The sequence below is a fragment of the Scatophagus argus genome, chromosome 2, assembly GCF_020382885.2.
Source record: "Scatophagus argus isolate fScaArg1 chromosome 2, fScaArg1.pri, whole genome shotgun sequence".
NCBI classification, from domain to species: Eukaryota; Metazoa; Chordata; class Actinopteri; family Scatophagidae; genus Scatophagus; species Scatophagus argus.
Genome location: NC_058494.1, coordinates 19,444,782 through 19,456,870, shown reverse-complemented (window position 1 = coordinate 19,456,870; position 12,089 = coordinate 19,444,782). Strand labels below are relative to the sequence as shown.

Genomic DNA, 12,089 nt, shown 5'->3' with positions numbered 1-12,089 from the left:
CTTGCCAGCCATCAATATGAAGCTTCAGGAAATGGAAGACAAGGTATCTGTATTGCTTCTTTTTAGGGTCTACTGTGAAAGAAACTGTTAATGCCAAGACAAGAAATGAAAGCCCTCTATGTCAGATTGTTCCTGTTGCTGACGAGCCTTTGATGGAAATTAACACCACTCCTCCACCTCTCCTCTCCGTCAATAACCCGGGACAGGATACGTATCAGAAACTCTCTTTTCATCCATCTAATATATTCTTCCAACCTATTGTGCCTTACATCCTCCCTCCCAGTCCAGTCAGTGAGAGCTCTTCTGCGTATGGACAAGGTGCTGAAGATGCCAGGTTAATGGGGGTGGGGGTGCATCCATTCCTCCCAGCTCCTCAGTGGTTCTTCTTCTGAGAGATAAACGCTTCCCAGTGAGCCCATTTCCTCAAAGCAGCTGCAGTCCAATGGGCTCCTTCCTGACTGAAAGGTTTGATTTGACATCAAGAGAAATGTCATCGAGTGTATAGTGATGGTGACTAAGGAGATACTGGACATGTGGTTACACGTAGGACTGATCATGTGCCAGTACCAATCGTGAAAGAATAAAAATTCACACAACTGCAATGCAACTGAGTTTTCATCAAAATGGTGTCTTCAGCTTTACAGATGCCTTGTTCATCTTTCTTGTAAACAGCTTGTGTTCTACGTTTAATGTTATTTAAACAGTGGGGCTAATAACTATTCTGAGTATTTCCTTCTTCATAAAACATATTATGAGAGCACAGGATCCAACAATTCCTGTTAACACAAATCTCTCACTGGCCCTCACATAGTTCACATTCCCATTTTGTTACACAGGCTTTTGCAACAAAAAATTGCTGGGGTTTTGTTTAAACCTCGACAAAGCTTTCACAAAGCCACAGGAGACTTAACATGTCGTTTCCACAGGATGACAAGTAAACTGAACTTGATGTGTAAAATCTGTAAAGTTCCCCTTTAATTGTAAAGTCTGTAAAACAAAAAAAATCAGACTATAACCAGAAATGGTCCCTTCAAATACAAAATATTTGGGATATAAACATGACGTAATTTTCTTTCTGCTTGCCACTCGACCTGCACCACAGTTACACCCAAACCTGCCTGGAGAAAGACTGAGTTCTACCCGTGTTCATGGTTTTGGAAAGCTTACCAACATGCGACAACAGTTTATTATTTACATCGTCTTTTATGATGGAACCTGCAAATATAACAAACTGTATGAGTGGTACTGATATCAGTAGTTTATTGTATGTTAAGTCCAACACATTCAAAATAGAAAGGAAGAAAGAAACAAACTTAAAAAAACAAAACAAAAAAAAACTCTCTACCTGTAACACTTTTGTACTAGCCACAAGTAAAGGGTAAACACAGTAAAATTAAGATGGCAGCCAACTGTTTACCACACCTGCTTAAGCCATGAAGATACTTCTATTTCCATTCAAATGGACTGGAATGATTTACAACGAGGATCCATTTTACTGCATTTTCAACCACAGGGAAATTAATTTACTCTTTTTTTTTTCTTATGAGGATCCTTTAATGTTTGGAAAAGGGTGGGTCGTCGAAAACTTCAGTGAAAAAGAATAACTATCTAACCCTAAATTCATAGGCTCAAACATTTTCAACCACCACTACAATGTAAAAGCACACACTGGTCTGAAAGCATGATGGCTCTTCTTCACCACTCTCTTCATTGACCATTGCTGTAAAAAAGTGTGATTGCAGTCAAGTGCCAATGTTAAGCAATTACCTGACAAATAAACATTCGGGGTAGAAGCACCCATAAGAGCTGTCTGTTACAAAACTCAACAACCAAAGAGCTGCAATATTTTTTTTTTTCCCCCCTGTAATATCGGGTCCCTCTGTTGAAAACTATTCTGAAAATATTTCATCTCAACTACACAGGGGAGCAGCTGAGCATCACTGTGGAAAATTTACATAAAATATGCCATGTCTGTAAACGAGATTATTTGTAGGGAAGAAACTATTATTTCATGCTGATAACAATTTAAGCACTAATATATATTTTTTTCCAATTGCCAGATGAGAAGTTTGGAGAGAGGCTATGTTCAAATACAGATTGTCCCAGAAATGTTGCAGGATAGTGCAATACCACCAGACAAGGAAGACCTCATTAGTATATTTGTCCAGAAAAATGCTACATCAATTCACTTCCCATTTCAGTGCAAGATAACAAAATAAAATAAAATAGAAACATCTAATGTTTGTCATGTTTTCCTTTCCAGCTGAAACCATAAGGTCTTCCCTCCCAACTGAGTGGTAAAAAGTAAATACACCAGAGGACAATAAGAGACGAGTTGTATGGCATTCAGATTAGATTGGAAAAATGAATAAAACAAGCACAATCAAAAATCTGCGTATGAAAATACAAATGCATGAACAGCTAGAAAAGTGAGCACAATTGCTATTCTACAGGCTGGAACTATGGCCAGGCCACCCACACAGATCATTACAAAATTGTTGCTGAGGAAAAAGAACAAAACAAAAAAACAAAACACCAGTCTGACAACTTTTGAGTCCTGGGATTAACCCAAATGCTGCCATAAGTCAAAAAACTACAGTCAGACTGAAAGGTAAGAATCAGCAGTATCTGAAACACATTGCGAGACTCTTCCCAAAACCGCAAACGTTAATACACCGAAATCACAGTTGTGTAGAGTTATGACATGTTAAAGAAACAAGCATTCCACTGTCACCACCTTTAATGTACCTTTTTTGGGTTGGGTGGGGTAGTTCTTCAGATGCACATCTTAACCATCTAACATCAAACTAAACTTGAGGCACCTATTGTCTCTACAAAACCCAGAACACACACGCACACACATACACACACACACACAAAATACAAAACAAATGTACACAACAGATAATCTTAGGTAATAGAACAGTATGGAAAAAAAAAAAGAAATGCACCTGAAAAACTTAAATTTTGTGAATACTGCAATTTTTTTTAATCTGCTCCCAGAAGACAATAGTTCAAAAAGAGCAGGTCCGCATAAGGAGGAGGCGACAAGCCCCGAACCGCTTTACACTTCAGTAAGACTGGAAAAGGTTAAATAGAAGGCACCGTCATGCTCTTATCAAGTCGAGAGAAAACTTAAAATTTACACAGAAAACAAGCCATACAGAAAACTATGATTTTTGCTGTACATTTATTCTCTTACTCCGCACATAAGAAAAGAAGGGAGGGAAGAGCGAGGGAGGGAGGGAGGGAGGGAGGTGTCATCCATCCCAGTTTCGTGGTCTAGCTGGCAGGGAAAAACATGAAGAAAACGAACTTGAAACCAAAAGAAAAACAGAGAGAGCAGCCATCATTATCACCACTCTTCTATTGTTCAACTTTGCGTGTTGTTTATCCTTTTGTCCCCCCACTCATTTGGTGAAAGTCCAGGATATGAGCTTTGTTTTTTTTTGTTATTGTGATTTATAAATGAGGAAAAATATAAGTGGATTTGCTTGTCATCTTGTCCATCCAGCAGTAATTGAAGCGTAGTTTTGGGTCAAAAGTGAGAAAAGTACATTGGTCACAGCAGACAGGTTGTAAGCGAGGCCTGCCCCGGCAACTCGTATCGCTTTGAGACAAAACAGGTCTCTCTCCAGCTGCGTTCCGAGCATGGATGTCAATGTAATACGACAAAAGTACCCATTAGTGCATATTGATGAGTGCATTATGCAATTTTGAAGCAGTGGTCTCTCAAAAGGAAAAAAGTAAAAGGCAAGCTTTTCCCCTGGAACTGCACAAATTTTGCATCTCACTCTTTTCCAACAGTAACGGGCAGAAAACTACCATATAAAATGTGCAATAGAGGGATTTCGTGAAGCAGCGCCCCAGTTAAGTCAAGGCATATAATCTCTTTTCCAAATGATGGGCTGTACTGTCGTAGTTAAAAGTCTTATCAGTCCCTCCTAATGTGGCAGATTACTCCTGGTTGGTTTGCCTTTTTTTCCACGAATTTGCAAATTAAAGTTTGTGAATTCTTGAGAAACCTGAAAAGGATGCTCAGCTCACAACTAATAAGCGAAATATTTTTGTTTCCTTATTTTGTTTGGTCTATTTCACAAACAAATGGTTGACAGGCTGTGTCACATTCCAAAGCAAAGAGGGAACAAAAAAAACAAAAACAAAAACAAAAATAAAATAAAACAAAAAACAAATATATACGTTTATACATGAAGATTTCTTTGCGTTAACGAGAACGGCTGAAGATGAAGAACACGGTACTACTTCCACACTGCAGGCGGTGCTCTTCTCAGCGGCGCTGGGTTGTGAAGCGGCCCTCTCCCTGGCCTCCAGAGCCTCGTCCAGAGCCCATGCCAGGTTTGGGGGCCATGCCGCCTCGAGGTGGCGGTCCCCTCCCGTCACGTTCACGCATCATTCCGCTTCCTACGATGCCTCGCGAACCTCCAGGGCCCCGGTCGTTGCGCCTCATGTCCCGGCGCTCATCTCCTCCGCGGGTCTCTCGTTCACGTACCGCCCTCGTCTTCTTTTCCTCCACATTCAGACGCACCTCGCCTCGAAACATGATGGGCTGCAGGGAGAAACTCACAGTCACTACAAGAGAAAGCAGGACTGAATGAACCCCCTTCCCCAAACCACCAACCCTGGTTTGCACACAACTTTGTTAATCTGTCTCAGACCCTTTTTTTTTGTCAAATTCTGTGTCACTGCCAGGGAAACAATTTAATCTCTTAGGTTGTGTTCAGACCAACTTTAGCTGTGCATAAAAAAATAGATCCCTGCCAACACAAGGAACTCAAGGGAAAAAACACTGAAACTGAAAAAAAAACCAAAAAAAAAAAACCACACAAAATATATGAAATCACACATTCCCCTTTCTACTTCGTACATGCCTTTGTTTTTTTTTTCTTTTTAATTTTATTTCAGCCAATCTTCAAGAACAACAAGAAATTCAAATAAACATACGTATTTTAACAGACAATGACTGTAACGGCTTATCACCGATGTCTCAAGCTAAAGGTCAGAATCATTTTAGAAATGCACGTCACCAAACCACCACCATAAGAATGAAAGTGGGTAATGAAATATAAATACATGCCCCGTCTACCTTGGCCCCCAAGATTCTTTGCACAGGATCAGAGTCATCAAAGACCACAAATCCAAAGTTGGGCAGTTTGCCACCAACACCCTTGGTGTTGATCCTCAGCTCCACAACATTTCCATATGCTGCAAGAAAATAAAAATATTACGCAATTTAGCTACTATTTATTCACCCTATCAATGAATTTTATAGGACCTTTACGAGGAAACCTACTCATGAAGAACTCCTTGAGCTCGCTCTCATCAATGTCATGTGGAAGATTGCCGACAAAAAGCTGGTGGCTGTCTGGGTACCGGACAATCCGCCTGCTGTCCATGTCACCAGATTCGGTCTCTCCCCTGCCACCTGCAAGTCACAACAACAGGAACATCAGAAAAACTCATCAGCTTAGCTCACATGAATCATCTGCATAAAAATCCAACACAGTAAAACTACTAGCACCAAGTAGAGTCAAATTTACGCTATGTTTACCTTTGTTAACAAAACTCAAGTGTGGTTTTCCAGTTTGCGACTCTGAAGATGCAACACCATCTATTAATGACAGAGACACACCGCGTGTAAGAATAAACCAAAGAACAAGTTAAAAAAAAATAAACCCTTAATCTGGAAAATGAGTGTTAGCATTACCAGGTCTGGGACCCCGCGGAGTGAAGGCCGGTCTGTCACGTGTGCGCTGGTCTCTGGGCCGAAGAGGTGCTGTCTGTGTCTCCGGCTTGGTTTCAACTCTGGGCTGAGTGGGTAGAGGTGTCACACAAAAAAAGACAGGTGAGCCACACATTCTTTCCGTCCTTGCTTTCATATAGTTCTCCAGATGATGAGCTCAGGTCACCCTGTCTGAGCTGGTTACACATCTGAGGCCTCATTCAGACCAGGAGGTGCTGCTGTTCATGTAGTAGTTTGTATATTCATTTGTATCACTCAGGGCTACCTCTACTTTATGTCTGCCCACAATCTTTCAAACAAGACCACATGTTAGACTTTAGATATGGGCAATGCGATAGTCTAGTATACAGCATGAGATTATGTAAACTTGTTAGCCATTAGATTTGTCAAACCGTTTATAGTAGACTATCAATTGCTTTAATTTGTATTTTTGTATAACGCCACTGAGCAGGACTGTTTTGTGGCATCACAGCATTTTCATAAGACTGCATGTTAAGTGATAAAGTACAGTTTTACTCCTGGTACTGATTCACTCTATTATGCAAAAAGAGACATACCTATCTGGTTATTTTATTTGTTTTCACTAAGCTTTTCTTATTAGATTTTCCAGACAAACTGCTTCAGAGTTCAAGACAAAGTGAATGACTGCAACTTGAAATTAGGGAGGCACGTTAATACGGCCAAAGCAAGCACAAACTATAAAACTAATCATTAAATTTTCTGTTGTATGTTCCTTATGACTGCACAACGGACAAGGCATTAGACAACATGAACCAGCCATCAGTCCCATCAAAGGTTCTTCTCACACAAATTTCAATGTCTACTGCTGCTGTTAACCACTCTCTAATCTTCTGCTTGAAATAAACACTGCCCAACACTCCTGTATAGTCACCCATTTCTAATGTTGCGTCAGTTTATTTTATTTGAATTTCTCAGTGATGTACTGCAAATTCGATACCCAGTGGCAGTTGGTTACCTGTGAGCTTGGAGCTTTAACAACATGGGGTGAGATTCCAGTGGAGGTGACTGTGCCAGTAGGAGGCAGGTTTTTACTGGTCACCGAGGCCCACGAGAAAGTCTGAGGGATGCAGTAATGTATTGTTAGGGCTACAAAAATAACCCCTGAACACCATACTACAGTATCAGTAGGTGTATCTTTTGGCAGCGCATGTTGCTGCCATCATAGAAAGCTTTGCTGAATTGATGACATATTACTGTACTGTTCATCACAACTCTGATAATCAAAGGCTCTGTTCAGACTGCCCTCCAGATCTCTTAAGATCTTTATGACAGACTATATATATATATATATATATATATATATGTGTGTGTGTGTGTGTGTGTGTGTGTGTGTAAAAGCAAGAGAAGCGGAAATCCATAATTTCGTCCTCCAAACAATCGTGCTGTCAAGTCACACTGCAGACATCCTCTGTCACACCAGACTGCTATTGTAGCAGCAGCGTGGATTATGTATTTGACATTGCTGTTGTGTGCCACATTGGGAGTGACACAAGAGACACTCTGAAATCCTATTTGAACACTCAGAATATCCAGAAATCTTAAAGGAAATGCATTTAAGATCACTTTCAAATGTGACTTTCAGATTTTCAGAAAATGCATTTCATGTGTTTTTTTTTTTTTTTTGTTTTTCTTTTGCCATCCAGACTTTCTTAAATCAAACTGGATACAATCTGGATATGCCAAAAATGGTTTGGGCTGGCAGTCTGAACAGGGCCTAAGAAACCTAAAACAGTTTTTCATTTAATTAGACAGGGCCTCTTTAATGTGCAGCATAGTTGATACATCAAACAAAATCCATGTGTAAGGACAGTCATTTTGGTTTACACACCTAAAGATTCAGTAAATTCAGACTATTATGGTCCCTTATTACCTATTAAGATAGAAGTACACCACACAGAGGCACATCAGTCTTACCTTGGGAGGCTCCTGGTTATTTGGTGGGGACTCCACAGGAACTGGTGAAGGTGCTTTCTCCTCCATCTCTTCCAGAACCTTCTCATCTGCTTCTGGTTTTATCTCCTCTACTTTGGGCTCTGGTTCAGGTTCGGGTTCCGGTTCTGGGGCTGGCTCCTCCATGGGCTCCTCTACTCCATTACTAGAGAGAGTAAATCAGCATGTGGTCACTTCCAGAGACATTTTAAAAAAAGACAAAACCTTCATGCTACATTTTAAGAAGGAAGAGAAAAAACACACTAATATAAATTTCTGAGATTGTGATGATAATTAAGTTTTAGCTTACGTGACAGGGTGAGGTTCGTAATAGGTGGCACTGTTGGGGCTTTCTTGAAGTGGCTCAGGGGATGGCTGCCTCTCCTCTGCCTCCTCTTCAACCTCCTCCTCTGATTCTAAATAAATAGAGGATGAACAAATTGACAAGTTATTTGCACAACCTTCATGAAAACATGAAGTAAAAACTCTTTCTGAGGCAGAATTACTGCCTCATAATTTTATGTCTCGATGCTAGGGATGTCAACCATTAACTGATTAACCAAAACACGAACACACACACACACACATTAACATTCAAACCAGCAGCACAGAAATTCTATACAATCACCACATTTTTTTAAGTTGGCACAGAAGTTAAGCAGCAACAATTCAGCATCTGACCAAATGTGAAATATGTTCACAATTTTCCTTCTGTTCTTGAGTTATGGCATTGAATAGTGGCCAAATATAAAATCTCATCACTTCATTTTGACCTTCTTGGGTTATGACCAAAAATGTTTTGTGAGGTTACGATGACCTTGACCTTTGACCATTAGTGCCAAATTTGAGAAAAAAAATCCCCTCAAGGTGTTCCTGAAATATCAGATTCACAGGAATGGGATGGATGTATGTGCATATAGGCAATGTAAAACATAATGCCTTCAGCCAGAGCTATCACCTGGACAGAAGTGTAACAAGATCTGGATACTTGTGCACATCTTACCCTCATCAAGCTCAGCCTCAGAATCTCCAAAAACCTCATCCTCGTAACGGAAGATGTCATTGTGGACATAGAATTTGTTTGCCACCGAACCCTGAGGAAATTTGTCATAAAAACAAGGGGAAAAATTAAAATATGTTCTTTGCAGTGTTCAAAAATGTCCATTTATTTTGGGGACACTGGTGCTTTTTTTCAAATTATATTCTTTTCTTTTAAATTATATTCTTTTCTTTTGAGTAATTTCATTATAGCAGTTGCAATCTCTACCAGCTCAGTCAATAAAATCCAGTCCAGTATTTCATTTCACACTTAATTTTACCATAAATGCAAAGAATTACTGGTTACTGTTGTTATTACAAAAGTGATGCCCGTTAATAGTAATCGAAATGTAGAGGTACTCACCTCTGGAGCAAGTACAAAAGTTTGCATGAACTTCCTCATGGGCTGACCATTGTTGGACAGTTCTCCAAGGACTTGCACCACCACTCCATCACTCAGTGTGGCATGGGCATCCACGTGCCTGATCTTTGTGTGGCATTCACTAAACTGCAGGGACATGACCTTCTTGTGGATTTCCTAAGTGATACAGGGACAAATGGATAACCAAAAAAATAAATAGAGAAAAAGGTAAGGAACAAACTGGTCAAAATTAACACTGTCTTGTAGATATTTCTTGCTTTTTTGTTTTGTTTTTTTTAGCTTTATCTGGGCATTTTGCATTTAATCAATAACGAAAATCATTCAGGCTACTGGTGACTGGAACATTCAAGTCCCACAGGATGATATTATTTTCATATCTGACCTCATTTTGGTCCAACTCAATCAACAGAAATGCTAATAAAGTGATCACATCAACATTGTTCTCTTCCAACATTTAATACTTCCTCAAATGCTATCAGTGATTGATTTCATGCAACGTTCAATGAAATTATAATGGGTACTTTCACCACTTAATATTATTTAACCTGACAAATACTAAACAATATTTTTAATGTGACTCTTGTGGACCAATACTGATCCATAGCACCTACCGCTTGCCCATAGACCGCTTCTGCCAGCTTCCCACTTGGGTCCAGTCCTCCATGAACATAGGAAGAATTCCTCCCATAAAACCTAGTTGGCACAACAATATGCCATTTAATTATACAGAGTATTAACACCACATACAGATTTAGGATCTAATGTATCACTTTTCTGTAATTACCTGTGCAGAAAATCTGGTGCCTTGTTTAAGAGTGTGTAATACTGCCTCACAAACTCCCGCCCTACAAGCAGGGGACTTGGCTTCTCCATCACCATTTCTTTGGTAAACAATATTAAGTGCTGAAAAATAAGATTAATAAATATTAGTTGTTTACTGTATTAGTTGCAATGCTACCCAGAATACACACACACACACACACACACACACACATACATATAGTCAGCTGGCGTTTTATAATACTATAGCCCTGCGAGAGGTCGGAGACAGTTGGAGTGCTACATAAATTGTTTGAAATCTAGTTTAAAGGGAGGCCGCATTAGTACACATTAACGTTTACTGTGCGTCAAGTATGTGTTTGCGCAGCAAATACACAAAGTTCAAAGAGGCGTTTCCTTTTAACAAGACGGCGTTTCACTTTCTTTGTCTCATTAGGCCAGTGTTTCCTCGGACCCACATCAATCCTGTTGCAGAAGCACAACAGCTGACTGTTTAGCTAGCTCGCTAACAAACTAGCTAACATTCAACTGCGCCATCACGTTCATCCAATGAGACAAAGAGGGAAACCGGCTGTAGATGGAATGGGAAGCGACTGATGCGGGCGTTCAAGTTGGACAGCCGAGAAAAAGAACTTAACTACATTTAAATCCTTCTTAAAAGTATACGTCGCATACATGTACTACAAAAACCTGCACGTCTTCTTGTAGACTGAGTGGCCTGCTGTATGAGTTAGCACTTAGGCCATCCATGAGGATGCTAACAACATATTGCCATTTTTCACATTTGTCGCATGTTCATTTTAGTCACAACGTTATATCGAGACAGTTTTATTATCATCATTATCGTAACTATTATACTTAATTTCATTTTATGGATGCATTCAAGTGATTTCAGCATCACTGTAGAACTACACTGTCAGCGAGGTCAACTTTATCTACACTGTTAAACAAATGAAAGAATATTAACTGTGAACTACCGGCCTCCTCGCTGTCATTTTAAATGGCTAACGCTAGTTCAGCATAAAGGAAAGCAACGCCAAGCTTGCTGCATTGCTAGTTAGCTAGCTAACACTAGCTATGGCTAACTTGTGGCGTCGTCGTTTTTCCTTCAGCCGATGGTGGTCACTTTTTCTCAATGTGCGTAAAGAATTATTTCTTGAAACACATTGGTGTTTCAATCAACACAAAATAACAGATATCTGTCAAGATGCCAGTTTGCTGTACTTCACACAGACAACTCATACGCTGATTACAAGCAGGGAAAACAATCAAGCCGACATAACGTGTAGCCCGTTGATAGCCATTACAGTGCAATAAAGTATGCCCACAGCAACACAGCACGGCTACGAAACTGACAACATCTACTACTAACTTATAACTGCATCAAAATCGTTAGAAACCGTAGTAAACACAACATATTCTCGAACTTTAGAATAAATTACTGCCAGCTTACACCGACCGTTGAACCATAACGTTAATCAATGAAACAAGTTCAGTGCTATGATAGCTAAAAGAAAACAAAAGAAAGGCAGGTAAATTTAGTCGAGTAGCATGATTTTTAACCAGACAGTTCGAATGGGCACTCTGTACAGTAGCGACACAGAGTTGGCAACTTTGAATACATACTGCCCGTCTACCGCATAGCCGTGGTTTTCACTAGACAATGCAGCTAACGTTAGCTGCTATGGTTAACGTTAGCTTTTCAGCCGTCTCATAGCCGACTTAGCTTGGAGGATGGCTAACTTACCTTGTGAAAGACCTATCTATGTAGACAGAATTATTTGTAATAAATAACTACGAGTAACCGACTGTAAACTGTTCTGCAATAGAGAATACCTCAAGTGAATGTTATAATATTTCTCACACTCTACTACCTAAAGTTTATGATCTCTGCTGTGCCAGAGATTGAAATTTTAAAGTGATAGCGTCTATTTATTGTTTTACCCCTGCAATCTGGGGCAGGGAACCCCCATCACAGTGATTCAGCCAATGGACTGTTTACACTAGGCAATAAGCCTGTGAATATTCTCATTCATCCAGGTCATGGTTATCTCAAGGAAATTCAATCGAATGCAACTGGACTTAGTTATTTGTCTTTGAAGACGTTTCACCTCTCATCCAAGAGGCTTCATCAGTTCAGTGAGCATGAACTGATGAAGCCTCTTGGATGAGAGGTGA

General features: G+C 39.9%; 1 protein-coding gene across 2 annotated transcripts; it reads right to left on the bottom strand.

Moving 5' to 3' along the window:
- Positions 1–1,236: 1,236 nt before the first annotated feature.
- Positions 1,237–11,846, bottom strand: g3bp2a (G3BP stress granule assembly factor 2a). Of its 2 annotated transcripts, none has more exons than XM_046416292.1 (13): positions 11,659–11,846; positions 9,916–10,034; positions 9,743–9,824; positions 9,114–9,287; positions 8,715–8,805; positions 8,022–8,127; positions 7,697–7,877; positions 6,738–6,839; positions 5,726–5,828; positions 5,570–5,629; positions 5,312–5,443; positions 5,096–5,223; positions 1,237–4,567 (listed from the first exon to the last, which is right to left on the bottom strand). In XM_046416292.1, the coding sequence occupies exons 2-13, from the start codon at positions 10,008–10,010 to the stop codon at positions 4,289–4,291; spliced, it is 1,533 nt and encodes a 510-aa protein (XP_046272248.1). In that variant the 5' UTR covers positions 10,011–10,034; positions 11,659–11,846; the 3' UTR covers positions 1,237–4,288. The 2 variants fall into 2 exon arrangements, with proteins under 2 accessions (XP_046272248.1, XP_046272257.1); XM_046416301.1 differs by having other exon boundaries at positions 5,105–5,223; positions 11,659–11,845.
- Between the last annotated feature and the right edge of the window lie 243 nt (positions 11,847–12,089).